This window comes from Scyliorhinus canicula, chromosome 8, assembly GCF_902713615.1.
Source record: "Scyliorhinus canicula chromosome 8, sScyCan1.1, whole genome shotgun sequence".
Lineage (NCBI taxonomy): Eukaryota > Metazoa > Chordata > Chondrichthyes > Carcharhiniformes > Scyliorhinidae > Scyliorhinus > Scyliorhinus canicula.
Window position 1 is genome coordinate 66,225,442 of NC_052153.1, and position 15,516 is coordinate 66,240,957.

At 49.2% G+C, this 15,516-nt stretch overlaps 1 protein-coding gene across 2 annotated transcripts in view; it reads right to left on the bottom strand.

The window, feature by feature from the left end:
- dock8 (dedicator of cytokinesis 8) overlaps positions 1-15,516 on the bottom strand; it is a 368,411-nt gene that overhangs the window by 312,997 nt on the left and 39,898 nt on the right. For both annotated transcript variants that reach the window (XM_038804697.1, XM_038804698.1), the window contains exon 2: positions 13,511-13,601. In XM_038804697.1, coding sequence (XP_038660625.1) covers positions 13,511-13,601 — 91 coding nt within the window. The remainder of the gene's footprint in view (positions 1-13,510; positions 13,602-15,516) is intronic.

The window sequence follows — 15,516 nt, forward strand, 5'->3', positions numbered from 1 at the left end:
CATTGATGTCTTCGCAATGTCATGCCATTTTGTCAACAGTAGGAAAGTTGGAAGACTGCCAGCTTGCACAACCGTAAGTGGCCAAACAAGGGCCTTTTCCCACCTCTGTTGGTGTTTTATCAGTGGCTAAGCAAATTCCAGCAGGCCCCTTTTGGTGCAGCCTTTATCAATCCTGATTTCTCACAGGGCCTGCCTCCCTTTATCTAGCAACCCCAGATATCCATTTACCTTGTCCCAATGCCCTCGCCTCCTGGTGTAACCCCAGCAGTGACCACCTGAGGCTTCTGAGCTGCTGGCCTCTGTTAGACTGGCAAGCCTTGGGGGTGGGCTGTCGCACTTAATAGGAATAGCTGTGGCACTGGGTTCCACTGAATGCCAAAGTAAGGGCATCCCACCTTTGCCCCTGGTAGCAGGAACACACACACACTGCTGCACTTTCAGAGGTGCTATCTTTCAGATGAGATATTGAATGGAGGCTGTCTACTTGGGTGAATGCAAAGGATCTCATGGCACTACGAGTCGGTGACCTTGTCCTGCCAAGGATACATCGGAGACAGGTAAATGTGTGAATTATTTCAGTTGTTTCTCCTGTTAGCATTAAGTTGTCAGCTTTGGCACTTTCAACTGGCAGACAGTTACTGATAGCACGTCACCTGGGGGGAAGGGTGATGAGCCATCAATTGCACGAGAGACGAGTTGCTATACAAAAGTTAGGCTTTAATAAACTAGAACTTAACCCTGCAGTCGACTACAATAAAATGGACGACCGCCGGGCGTTCTGACTATTTATACCTCGGTATGGAGGCGTGGTTAACTCAGCCTCTCGACCAACCGGAGAGCCATCACATGACTGGTCTCAACCAATCGGCCGAGAGGCACATGACCGACCAGGGCCAATGGTAAGCCGGTGTTCTGCACCAATGGCAGACAGCTATGCAAATCATACCACCACAAAGGGTATTGGAAGAGACAAGCAGAAACAAAAAGCTCAGCAGGCAGAGGGTAGGGCCCAGAGAATCATATCTTCTCAGGCCATTGTCTTCCCCAACAGCGAATGTGGCAGAGACTGGCATGCCAGAGTGTGGCTTTAACTGATGATGCTTAACACTTAGTTATCCCTGGTGGCCTGGCTAACATTTATCCCTCAATTATCACACACACACACACACAAAAAAAAGTGTGTATCTGGTCATTAATACATTGCGGTTTGTCGGAGCTGCTATGTGCATATTGGCTGCTGTGTTTTCTGTGCTGCCACTGTGGTGTGACAGTAAATTCCAACATTTTGATCTGGCAACAATGAAAAAGAAAATGATATCTGTCCTAGTCTGACTGCCAAAGTAAGGGCATCCCACCTTCAACAATAAATACATCAAGCAGATTTCACTCACTTAGAATAAATGCTGTTCTTATAACATTGCTGTTCTTGTCATTCCCAGTGGTACAGGTCAAGGGAGAAGAGAAGAAGTGTTGCCATCTTTGTTGTGGAGATGCCGGTGTTGGACTGGGGTGAGCACAGTAAGAAGTCTTACAACACCAGGTTAAAGTCCAACAGGTTTGATTCAAACATGAGCTTTCGGAGCGCAGCTCCTTCCTCAGGTGAATCTCTGTTGACTGGTTTAAGGAATTGTCCATTCAGCTTAAGCATGGCGGCATCGTAACCTTTCTTCTTCCTCACCTGAGGAAGGAGCTGCGCTCCGAAAGCTCATGTTTGAATCAAACCTGTTGGACTTTAACCTGGTGTTGTAAGACTTCTTGCCATCTTTGTGAACTGCTATAGCATATTCAGTCGTTAATAGATTCTACAGCCATATTGTGCTGGTGTCCCAAGGAGTGTACATTGGAGATCCTGGAAACCCTGTCTTCAGGCTCAATCAAGGAAATTGCTCCATCCTGGATGGTGTGGAGGTTCTTAAAATGTTGTTGTACATTTATCCATCCATCCAGCACTAGGTATTTCATCACTGTCTTGATTTGACTCTAGTAGGTGGAAAGGCCAGGAAAGGTCAGAGATCAAGCACATGGTATTGAACCCCTCACTGTTCTTGCAGCCATGATATTTACATAGCTGGCTGAGGTAAGCTTCTAGTCAAAGGTCAGAGGTGCTTGGTGATGGTCTAGGTCAGCATTTTGGTGTTTGTCACTGGAGATGGACATTGTCTGGTACTGGTGTGGTGCAAATTTAACATGCTACTTGCCACCCCACCCTCTCTGCTCCATTTTTGAACCATAATAGGGGAATTTCCGTGGGGCTTTTCTGGTTGTCTGCTGTTAGGTTTGGCTGAAGATCCATGTAAAACCCATTGAAACCAGTTTGAGCAGATGTAATATTCCTAAATCACGAAGTGAAAATGATAAAACTGAACAAAATGATAGTGGTACAAAAATGAAAATTTGTAATTTTTCTAAAGGTCTGTAGAATCTGTGATGGTTTTAAGAATGTTTGAAAAGTACATAAAGAGTTTGCATGAACTGTAAATCTATTCTCTTGTAAGCAACACAGCTGACCTTTGACCTGGAAGAAACAGGAAGGAGTGTGCCTGACAGGCAAAGGAAAACGATGAGCTGAGGAGCAGAGGCACAGATACAAACACAAAGAGAAAGAAAGAGTAACACAGAAAATTCTTCAGCACGGTAGCATAGTGGTTAGCACTGTGACTTCACAGCTCCAGGGTCCCAGGTTCGATTCCGCTAGGTCACTGTCTGTGCGGCGTCTGCACGTTCTCCCAGTGTGTGCGTGGGTTTCCTCTGGGTGCTCTGGTTTCCTCCCACACAGTCCAAAGACGTGCAGGTTATGTGGGTTGGCCAAGCTAAATTGCCCTTCAAGTGTCCAAAAAGGTTGGGGGGGATATTGGGTTATCGGGATAGGGTGGAAGTGAGGGCTTAAGTGGGTCGGTGCAGACTTGATGGGCCGAATGACCTTCTTCTGCACTGTATGTTCTATGTCCACACTCTCAGGAAGAGATTAATTTTTCTTGTTTGGTAGAGGATTACTCGGAGGTACTAAATCGAGCTAACTAAAAAAGGTTCAATGCCTGCAAAGCTGGGTAAATAGCCTGGAGACGCAGCTGGGCCTTTTCCCAGAAAAAGCCAAACCTTGAACAGGAGCGTTATTGGATGGTGATTTGAAAGGCTGGACCATCAGAACTGTGGTGACAGAAGGGAGAGAGGGGTCAGAGAAGTGTGACTTGCTGATAATGATCATACCCGTAAACCCTGAACCTAAAAACTATCAGTAGGAGTCCTGACCTACCCTGCATAAATAAAGAACAGCAGATTTTGGAATGGTGTAGCTATTTGGTGCCACATTTGTACGGCAGGTGATGTGGGAGCTCATCATCATGCAAGACCATTTAAAATAAAACTTGGCTTTTTATTTGAAGTATTATTTGCTTGTTGATTCAGGTTTAACATTTGTTGGTTCTGATTTATGGCAAGTTAAAATTACGAAAATCGAAATCTTACTGGTAATTCCTTCATTGGAGGTTAATTAAGAATGGTTATCTTGGTTTATGGTTTCTCTGCAGGGACATACATAAATAAAAATGTTCAACTCACCTCATTTTTCTTTCCACAATGCAGATTTTACAGTTTGCCTCAGCAACATGAATTTGTATCATGCTTTTGCATAATAAAATGTCCGACAACATTTCACAAGAGCATTAATCAATCAGCATTTGACACTCGAGACACATGAAGGTCTTCAGCAATCACAAGGCATGGGTTCTTTGGGTCTTTGCATGGCTGATGATCCCTATCTGCGAGTGACATCTCTAACCACCGTTTCCAGGAAGTGGGATCAGTCCTTGGACTCTAGGTCGCTGGTATTTCTTACTCAGGCTCATTTTCTGGACCTCCTCTTGTCCTGTTCTCCAAGAATTGTGTCCCTTCAAATCAGGGGGTTCCTCCAAATAGGCCTCTTTTGAGCAAGAGTCGCCCATGAGGACGTCTATGTTGCATTTCTTGAGGTAAGCCTTCAGGGTGTCTGTCTTTGAAGCTTTTGTCTTTCTTTTGGCCTGGAGCCTTCCTCACGTGGGGCGAAGATGATTTGGTTTTGGCAGTCGGATCTCTGGCATCTTAAGCACAAGGCAATCTTGGCTCCTTCAAGGACGCTGGTGTTAGTACACCTGTCCTCCCAGCTGATGCAGAGAATCTGTCTCCGACAGCATTGATGGTACCTCTCCAGGACTTTAGTACCTAGTCCAAGTTTCTGAGTCAGAAAAAAATGTTGAAAGGATGAATACCTTGTACACGAGGATTTTGGTGTCAACATGGATATCGTGATCATCGAAGACTCTCATCCTTAGGCATCCGAAGGTGGCACTCGCAGATTGGATACAATGTTGGATCTCCGCATTAACAAAAAGAGACCGAATCTTGCCCTGGGGAGGTTTGGTAAAGGAATTGGGTCTTCTTGAGGCCGAGACCTATTCTTTGGTATGCTTGCGTGAAGGTGTTGAGCATGGCTTGAAGATTCTCTTCCGAGAGAGTGGAGATAGCATTGTTATCCTCAAAATGAAGTTCCACAAGCAATGTCAGTGTTGCCTTCTTCTTGGATTTCAACCAGTTGAGGTTGCAAAATTTTCCGTCCATCCTGTAGATGGTCGGGCAGCACGGTAGCATGGTGGTTAGCACAGTTGCTTCACAGCTCCAGGGTTCCACGTTCAATTCCCCGCTAGGCCACTGTCTGTGCGGAGTCTGCACGTTCTCCCCGTGTCTGCGTGGGTTTCCTCCGGGTGCTCCGGTTTCTTCCTACAGTCCAAAGATGTGCGGGTTAGGTGGATCGGCCATGCTACATTGCCCTTAATTGTCCAAACAAATGTTAAGTAGGGGTTACTGTGCTACGGGGATAAGTGGGCTTCAGTGGGGTGTTCTTTGTGAAGGGAAGAGTGCAGACTCGATGGGTCGAATGGCCTCCTTCCGCACTGTAAATTCTATGATTCTATGATGTCCACTCCACTAGGAAGCTTGCTCTTGACAAGGTGAAGGATGTGTTAAGATAGGGAAGAGAATGAAGGAATGTCTTGCAGCTGCAGAGAGAGGTGGAGAGATAGGGAGCTGGATTTTCACAAGTTGGGGAGATTAGTGGAAGTGATAAAATAGCATCCGGGGCCCAATTGAGATTCCCAAATCCATTTCTGGCACCCCTCATTTTCACAAGTGAGAGTTAAGTGTGTGGGCTGATGCTAGTCGCAAACCCACATCTTACACTCGCGACCCAATCATTTCCAGAATGGATAAGGCATCACCTATACCCCTGTAATCGTCATGGAGAAAGGCAGCTTTTAAAAGATTCAAGGTTCACGGCTCCTCAGAGTTGTTGTGAACCATAGTCTGGATGAGGGAACGTTTTGAAAGATAAGCTGAAATACATGTGCCCTCATGCTAAGCTATGACTTTTCATCACCTCCATGGTTCCTTATATCCTCCATGTCGAGTTATGTTCACCTTCCCCCATGGTCTCTCTTACCCTCTATTACAGATACAATGCTTCTCTGGACTGCTCACCAGTTTCCAGACAGGGGTCTCTTTTTTGGGGAAAGATGTCTCCCTATCACAGGGGTCCCTGTGGGATGGGGGCACCTGGAAATTTGGGGGCTGCAGTCCGGTGCGGAGGGATGACCCTCGGATGGTCTCGACCATCGTTGCCCTGGCACAGTGGACCTTGTGGTAGGCCAAGGAGGCAACTGCGAGGTCAACCATGTCAGATTCACCGACGTGATTCCCGGCCTTGGGAACCGGAGAATCATGGGAGGACGGAGCATATCGCCCTTATAGGGAGACCCCCCCCCCCCGCCAGATCTATTTGCATTTATTTCCATTTTCCCGCTGGCGTGTGGCGCAGAACTCATTTATGCCATCAGCGAAGGGCTAGAGCATGGAATTTGGTTCGGCACCAGGCGCCAATCACAATTTTGCCCGACACCCGATTCTCCATCCCATCAGGGAGCGCATTCTGGGTGTCCCGAGGACAGAGAATCCCACGCCACCTTTTTGACCAAGCTTTTGTTCAGGTTTTCTAATATCTTACGTGGCTCCATGTCTATTGATAGAACTCCTGCATCATGCCTTGTGATGTTTTGCTATGTTGAAAATGTTGTATAAATGCAAGTTGTTGTTATTGAGATATGCAGTCAGGGAGTATAACAAATGCCCATGAAAAAGACTGAGGGATGGCTTCCGGTTGCGGCTATGACTAGCTAAGTCGCACGTTTGGCGGCTCCTGCTACAAAGGTGTTTTCGGGCCGACTGGAGGGCCCCAACGGCGCTGGAAGGACAAATCCCGGTGGGGGAAGGCTCCCCGAGGAGAACCAGACCAACTTTATAGTCGGTACCCGGAGTGGGGTGGCAAAGAAAGCAACAGCAGCTCCCCAAAAAAAGCGGGGGAAGAAGACCAAAATGGTGGCCGGTGGCGCACCCGAGGAATGGAGGAAATGGGCGGAGGAGCAGCAGGCCGCTCTCCTGCGCTTCTTTACGGAGCTGAAAGTGGAGCTCCTGGAGTCAATGAATGCGACGACCACCAGGCTGATGGGAGCCTAGGCGACCCAAGAGGCGTCGATTCGGGAGCTGCAGCAGGAGATGACTGCGAGGGAGGAGGAGGCCACGGTCCTCGTGGGAAAGGTAGAGGTGCACGAGGCACTCCACCTGAAATGGCAGAGCCGTTTTGAGGAGCTGGATACCCGAATGAGGCGGAAGAACCTGAGGATCTTGGGCCTGGCAGAAGGCCTGGAGGGGTCAGATCTCCCGGGATACGTAGCAGAAATGCTGAGCTCCCTGATGGGGGCAGGGGCCGTCCCTTCGCCCCTGGAGCTGGAAGAGGCCTACAGGGTCATGGCTAGGAAGCCAAGCGCAAATGAGCCCCCGAGGGCGGTGCTGGTGCGGTTCCAGCGACTCAGCGATCGTGAGAGAGTGCTGGAGTGGGCCAAGAGGGAAAGGAGCAGCAAGTGGGAGAACTCGACGGTGAGGGTGTACCAGGACTGGAGTGCGGAGGTGGCTAAGCGGCGGGCCCGGTACAACCGGACGAAGGCGGTGCTACATGCAAAACGGATCAGGTTCGGAATGCTGCAGCCAGCGCGCTTGTGGGTCACCTACAAGAACCAACACCACTATTTTGAGTCCCCAGAGGAGGCGTGGGCCTTTGTACAGGAAGAGAAACTGGACTCGAATTAGACCCAGGGGATACTTGGCGGCCGTAGCCGCTCGGGTACTTTCAGCTGAACAAGCGGTTCTTTTTCGGCTGGGTCGGAACTGGGCAACCCTTATTGGAACGGTTTCCCTTTTTTTTTTCTCTTTCTTTGTTTGGATCTTGAACTCTTGCTTTGGTTTTTCTTCTGATGTTTTTCCCCCCTTTGCCAACTTCCCTTAGTTATTGTTATTGTGGTTATTCATGGTTATTTATGGTTATTTATATTGTTTGGTAGAGGGCGACTGTTAAGTACATTGTTATTTGTTATCTATCTGTTATTTATAATGTTAAGTTGGGGAGGCGGGACGGGGGGGAGAGCAGATCGGGGATATGGGCTCCTAGGGGGGGTTCTGTACAGGCATGGATGGGGACGGGGGTGGAACTGAAGATGGCGGGGTGGGGTGTGGCAGGGCGAAAGCGCGGGCTTTCCTCTGTTTTCCCGCGCGCGGGGCAGAGGAGGGGGGAGGTGAGGAGCGCTGGGCGTGGCTAGCAATGGCGACCTTTCCCGCGTTGGAGCGGGGCCAGGGAGGAGTGGCAAGGGGGGGGAGGAGTGGCAAGGGGGGGGAGGCCCCCCCCCCCCCCCCCCGAGCCGGGAGGAGTCGGAGTGTGGCAGGAGCAGCCGGGTCAGCGTAAACCAGCTGACTTACGGGAGTACGATGGAGGGTACATCGCGGCTAGGAGGGGTCCTAGCCTGGGGGGGGGGGGTTAGGGAGGGACACCGGGTTGCTGCTGGAAAGACCAGGAACGGGAAGTGGAGGACTGGAGGGGTGGGGGGAGGGGGCCATCGCCATGGGGTGCCGGCTGATCACTTGGAACGTGAGGGGGCTGAATGGGCCGGTCAAGAGATCAAGGGTATTCTCACACCTGAAGGGACTGAAGGCTGATGTAGCAATGTTACAGGAGACCCATTTGAAGGTAGTGGACCAGGTTCGCCTGAGAAGGGGGTGGGTGGGACAGGTGTTCCACTCTGGATTGGACGCAAAGAACCGGGGGGTGGCGATTCTGGTGGGAAAGAGGGTGTCGTTCGTGGCGGAGGAGGTGGTGGCGGATAAGGAGGGTAGGTATGTGATGGTGAAGGGTAAGCTGCAGGGGGAGAAAGTGGTGATGGTCAACGTATATGCCCCGAACTGGGATGACGCGGGTTTTATGAGGCGCCTATTGGGCCTCATTCCGGGACTGGAGGCAGGGGGCTTGATCATGGGGGGGGACTTTAACACAGTGCTGGACCCCGGGCTAGACAGATCGAGCTCAAGGACCAATAGGAGGCCGGCAGCGGCAGAAGTGCTGAGGGGGTACATGGAGCAGATGGGAGGAGTAGACCCATGGAGGTTTGGTAGGCCGAGGGCGAGGGAGTATTCCTTTTTCTCCCACGTCCATAGAGTGTACTCCAGAATCGATTTCTTCGTGTTGAGCAGGGGGCTGATCCCGAGGGTACGGGAAGCTGAGTACTCGGCCATTGCGATCTCTGATCATGCACCACATTGGGTGGATGTGGAAATGGGGGAGGCGCGGGACCAGCGCCCGCTGTGGCGGCTGGATGTGGGGCTGTTAGCGGACGACGAGGTGTGTAAAAGGGTCCGGAAGAGCATTGAGAGCTATCTGGACTTGAATGACACGGGTGAGGTGCAGGTGGGGATGGTCTGGGAGGCCCTGAAGGCAGTGATCAGGGGAGAGCTGATCTCCATAAGGGCACACAGAGAAAGAAAGGAGAGGCAGGAGAGGGAGAGGCTGGTGGGGGAGCTATTGGAAGTGGATAGGAGATATGCGGAGGCACCAGAGGAGGGGCTGCTGGGAGAACGGCGCAGCCTGCAGGCCAAGTTCGACCTGCTGACCACCAGGAAGGCAGAGACGCAGTGGAGAAGGGCGCAGGGCGCGGTCTATGAGTATGGGGAAAAGGCGAGCAGGATGCTGGCACACCAGCTTCGCAAACGAGATGCGGCTAGGGAGATTGGGGGAGTGAAGGAGAGGGGCAGGAAGGTAGTGCAGAAGGGGCAAGAAGTGAACGGGGTCTTCAGGGATTTTTACAAGGAGCTGTATCGGTCTGAGCCGCCGACGAGGAGAGGGGGAATGGAGGACTTCCTAAACAAATTGAGGTTCCCAAGGGTCCAGGAGGGGCTGGTAGAAGGGCTGGGGGCGCCAATAGGGCTAGAGGAGCTAGTCAAGGGAATAGGTCAGATGCAGGCGGGGAAGGCGCCGGGGCCAGATGGGTTCCCGGTGGAATTCTATAAGAAAAATGTGGACTTGGTGGGACCGGTACTGGTACGAGCCTTTAATGAGGCGCGAGAGGGGGGGGTTCTGCCCCCGACAATGTCGCAGGCTCTGATCTCCCTGATATTGAAGCGGGATAAAGACCCCGTGCAGTGCGGGTCCTACAGGCCTATCTCGCTTCTGAACGTGGATGCCAAGTTGCTGGCAAAGATCCTGGCAGCTAGAATAGAGGATTGTGTGCCAGGGGTAATCCATGAGGACCAGACGGGGTTCGTGAAGGGGCGACAGCTCAACACGAACGTGCGGAGATTGCTGAATGTAATTATGATGCCGGCAGTGGAGGGGGAGGCTGAGATAGTGGTAGCGCTGGACGCGGAGAAGGCATTCGATAGGGTGGAGTGGGAGTACCTGTGGGAGACGTTGGAACGGTTTGGGTTTGGGGAAGGGTTTACTAAGTGGGTGAAGTTGCTCTACTCGGCCCCGACGGCGAGTGTAGTGACAAACGGGAGGAGGTCGGGGTATTTCGGGCTCCACCGAGGGACCAGGCAGGGATGTCCCCTATCCCCCTTACTTTTCGCACTGGCGATTGAACCGTTGGCGATGGCACTGAGGGGTTCAGGGGGGTGGAGAGGACTGACTAGGGGAGGGGAGGAACATCGGGTATCGCTGTATGCGGATGATCTACTGCTGTACGTGGCAGACCCAGAAGGGGGAATGCCGGAGATAATGGAACTATTAGCAAAGTTTGGGGACTTTTCGGGGTACAAACTAAATTTGGGCAAAAGCGAGGTTTTTGTGATACACCCGGGGGACCAGGGAGAGGGTATTGGGAGACTCCCCTTCAAGCGAGCAGGAAAGAGCTTTAGGTACTTAGGGGTGCAGGTGGCAAGGAACTGGGGGACCCTCCACAAGTTGAACTTTTCCAGGCTGGTGGAACAGATGGAGGAGGAATTTAAGAGGTGGGACATGGTACCGCTGTCGCTGGCGGGGAGGGTGCAGTCAATCAAAATGACGGTCCTCCCAAGGTTCTTGTTTTTATTTCAGTGCTTGCCCATCTTCCTCCCTAGGGCCTTCTTCAAAAAGGTGACGAGTAGCATCATGAGCTACGTGTGGGCGCACGGCACCCCAAGGGTGAGGAGGGTCTTTTTGGAGCGGAGTAGGGACAGTGGAGGGCTGGCACTACCCAATCTCTCGGGGTATTACTGGGCGGCAAATGTGTCAATGGTGCGCAAGTGGATGATGGAAGGGGAGGGGGCAGCTTGGAAACGAATGGAGAGGGCGTCCTGTGGCAACACAAGCCTGGGGGCCCTAGTAACGGCACCATGGCCGCTCCCCCCCACGAGGTACACCACGAGCCCGGTGGTGGCGGCCACCCTCAAGATATGGGGGCAGTGGAGGCGACACAGGGGGGAAATGGGAGGTCTGTTGGCGGCGCCAATAAAAGGGAACCATAGATTCATCCCGGGGAACATCGACGGGGGATTTCAGAGCTGGTACAGGGTGAGCATACGGCAGCTGAAGGGCCTGTTTATAGAGGGGAGGTTTGCGAGCCTGGGAGGGCTGGAGGAGAAGTTTGAGCTCCCCCCGGGAAACATGTTCAGATATTTACAAGTGAAGGCATTTGCTAGGCGGCAGGTGGAGGGGTTCCCCCTGCTCCCCAGTAAGGGGGCGAGTGATAGGGTGCTCTCGGGGGTCTGGGTCGGAGGGGGGAAGATATCAGACATCTACAAGATAATGCAGGAGGCGGAAGAAGCATCAGGGGAGGAGCTGAAAGCCAAGTGGGAAGGGGAGCTGGGAGAGCAGATAGAAGACGGGACGTGGGCGGATGCACTGGAGAAGGTCAATTCTTCCTCCTCGTGTGCGAGGCTGAGCCTCATTCAATTTAAGGTGCTGCATAGAGCTCACATGACGGGGACAAGGATGAGCCGGTTCTTTGGGGGTGAGGACAGGTGTGTCAGATGTCTGGGAAGCCCAGCGAACCATGTGCATATGTTCTGGGCATGTCCGGTGCTGGAAGGGTTCTGGAAGGGGGTGGCAAGGACGGTGTCGAAGGTGGTGGGGTCCAGGGTCAAACCAGGATGGGGGCTTGCGATCTTTGGGGTCGGGGTAGAACCGGGGGTACAGGAGGCTAGGGAGGCCGGAATACTGGCCTTTGCGTCCCTAGTGGCTCGACGAAGGATACTAATTCAATGGAAGGACGCGAGGCCTCCAAGCGTTGAAACTTGGATTAACGATATGGCTAGCTATATTCAGCTAGAAAGGATCAAATTTGCCCTGAGAGGGTCGGTACAGGGATTCTCCAGGCGGTGGCAACCTTTCCTTGAGGGGGGGGAGGGGAAGGGGAGGGGGAGGGGAGGGGGGGCAGCAATGGTCGTGGGGGGACATGCACGACTGTAACGCGGGCAAGTCTGCTCGCTGCTCAGGTCTGAAACTGTAGGCTGCCTTGTTTGTTAAGTTGTTGCTTGGGGGGGGGGGGGGGTGGGGGGGAGGAATGGTGCGCGCGAGAGGGCGGGCGAGGGAGGGATATTTGCCTAGAGGGATTGTGTTGTAAATAATTTAAAAATTAGTAGGGGTAAATGTCTGTATGGAAAAACTCTTTCAATAAAAATTATTTTTAAAAAAAAAGAAAAAGACTGAGGAAATTCGGGCACTTGCAAGTCAGGCAGGTAATTAAGTCTCAATCCCTTACGCCAATTCACCCATCCCTGTCCTTGCACACATCTCAGCTCATAACAACACTACCACAATCCCTGTTTCCCTAACCTCCGCAAGGTGAGTAGCCATATTCAAATTTCCTGCAATTAGTCTGGTTCACATTCAAAATTCCCAGAAATTAAGGTGCAGCAAAAAAAAAAACAATTTTTTGGTGTTTTACAGCAATTTTTCAAGTAGTTTAAAAAAAAAGATTTATCCTGAAAAGATCTGTAGTGCATTTGAAAACTTATTGCGTGCAGCTTGCCTTTACATTTTTTCAAAAATGACTATGCCTCACATGTATGAATGATGGTTAGATAGCTTCCAACTTTATATTTTCATTCTTAAGGAAACACTATGCAGTGTAGTTCCTCATCTTCCTCGGTCTGCGACTGTTGATGGTTTCTGTTGGTTTGTGTCAATTGTTACCGTACTATGCAAATTAATAAGATTGACAGACATTTTGATGTGAACATCCATCAGCAAAAGTAGTCAATTTTTATCCCTCAAATCAACATCACAAAAAAAAATTATATGGTTACGATCACTTGCTGTTTGTGGGAGTTTGGGGAGCATTAACTGCCTGCCATTTTTCCAAAATTTCAATACTTCAAAAAGTACTTAATTGACAGGAAATTGGTTTGAGGCATTCTGTGATTATGAACAGTGCTCTATAAATGCAAGTCTTTCTTTTTTCTTTCAAACAATTGTAAGAATTGAAACAAATATCTGGAATTAAATTAGTATATGTTCCCATTTACAAATGCCCAAATTATTCTCCAATTTAATCCATTAACAATGTTTTTGTACAATATTTAAACATTTGAAATCTTTCAATTGACACACGTAAATATTAGACGTCCACGTAATAGAATGAAGAACAATACTGGTGTACCTGTCCTCATTAAACAAGAATCATTCTCCAGATTTATTTTTTCCCTCAAATAATTAGATGAAGATGACGAGTCACACAAGTCAGAAGGATAATGGTTTGGGAAATTGAATGATCACCCTGTTGCAGTAGGTTTTGAGAGTGGGATTAAGGTACATTGTTGAACAGAGCATCGTGTGTTTCACTCTGATTATATTGACAGAGGACTGCTTGGTGGGGGAGCCATTCCTCAGTGTTAACATCCTTAATCATAAGAGCTTCAAAATGAACTGAAAATTATGAACATCTTTGATGCAATAATCATGGAACTGCTGCTCTCCCAGTTAATCTACATTAATTTTTCTAACCATCATTGTACTTTTCCTTTTTTGTAACATTAGTGAATGAGTTTGTGGGAAATTTCATGATGATCCTTTATTCCAAGTACAAGTCAAATTGATGTCTCGGTGTAATTCTTCAAATTAAACAGAAATTATACACACTATGTGCCTTGCAGTCTCACATGAAGTGAAACTAAATCTTTTACTTACTATCTGTAATGAAGTGGAGCCATAGGCACTTAAAGTGCGTTGGTGATTTGTTTGTTGAAAACATTGTCTCCTAATTTCAGCTGAGGAATACCTACAATAAAAAAAAAATCATTACATTTAAAAACTTAGATGTGGATAATGGCTGAAATTTTACATGATTATATTTTCATTAACAATTCAATAATTCATTTACTATTACAGATCAATGGCAGGTTCAGTGCAATTTATACAGACCTCATGTCCTGTCTTTACTCACTTAAAAATCTTATTTTTCCTTGGGTTGGGACAGCACAGTGGCGCAATGGTTAGCACTGCTGCCTCAAGGCGCCAAGGACCCATGTTCGATCCCGACCCCGGGTCACTGTCCTTGTGGAGTTTGCACATTCTCCCAGTCTCTGCATGGGTCTCACCCCAACAACCCAAAAATGTGCAGGCAAGATGAATTGGTCACACTAAATTGCCCCTTAATTGGAAAAAATGAATTGGGTACTCTAAATTTATTTTTAAAAAGTGGAGCAGAAGCTTTGTTTAAAAGTGTAATTTGGAAAACCACTTGGAAAACATAATTATGAGAAAAACTATTAAAGTGTGTTTGGGGCGATTCCGAGGGGACATCCACAAACATTCACTTGGAGTTCAGAGTGGAGAATGTACTTGCCAGTCATCGTGTGCTTAAAAGGGATTTGTGCTAATGAAACCATTAAGTTATGTACTTTGTAATCCGTATTAATCCGAAAACATGTGTGATGCACTATCAATTATGCAAAGACCAGAGTAGGATGCAATCGAGGCTTTATTACACTGAGATGTGTGGCCTCCTGCAGCAGCTGACAAAATGGTTGCTGTTCGGGGAGCACACATATTTATACGCCGCCTACTGGCAGGGATCTACCCCCGTACCTGTAGTACAGGGGCCTTACCGTAAAGCACCTATAACAACATCCTTTATAGTGTATACTATATATATATATATCTGTGGTGACCAACACAATGTGTAATCGTTAAACTAAGCGGGAGTAAAGGAGTATTCCATCATAATTCAATATTTTCTGATTTAAAAAAATATATATTTTTATTCTCCTTTTTCACAATTTCTCCCAAATTTGCACCCACCATCAATAACCAAATCAATAACGAATATAATGTCAATCTCCATTTCAATAACAACGATTCCATCATCCCACCAAACCCCAAACATTAGCCCGCATATTAACGTAAACAAATGATAAAAAGGAATCAAGATTCACCCAGTCACCATTAAAACACACAGTCCCCCTCGCGCCAAACCTCACTATCCACCCCCCCAAACTAATGTTTGATGTTATCCAGTTCTTGTAAGTGCATAATGAATAATGCCCATGAATTGTAGACTCCTCCATCCTTCCCCTCAGTTCAAACTTAACTTTCTCAAGAGTCAAGAATTCTAACAGGTCCCACCGCCAGGCCAGGGCACAGGGTGGATAGGTTGCTCTCCATCCCATCAGGATCCGCCTTTGGGCGATCAACGAGGCGAAGGCTACAGCATCTGCCTCCGCATCTGTTTCCAACCCCGCCTGGTCCGACACCCCGAATATGGCCTCTCGAGGGCCCGGGTCCAGTTTCACGTGCATCACTTTAGAAATTACCCTAAAAACCTCCTTCCAGTAATCGTCTAGCTTGGGACAGGACCAAAACATATGAATGTGGTTAGTGGGACCCCTCCCCGCAACGTTCACACACATCTTCTACCCTTTCAAAGAATCGGCTCATCCTTGCCCTTGTGAGGTGCACTCCATACACCACCTTCAGCTGTATCAGCCCCAACCTCGCGCACGAGGTGGAGGTGTTCACTCTCCGGAGCACCTCACACCAGAACCCCTCCTCTTTCCCCTCTCCCAACTCTTCCTTCCACTTTGCTTTGATCCCTTCCAGTGGTGCCTTCTCGCTTTCCAAAATAGCCCTATAAACCGCCTACACTAACCCTTCTCCAGTCCCCCCATCGTCAGCACCTCCTCCAGCAATGTGGA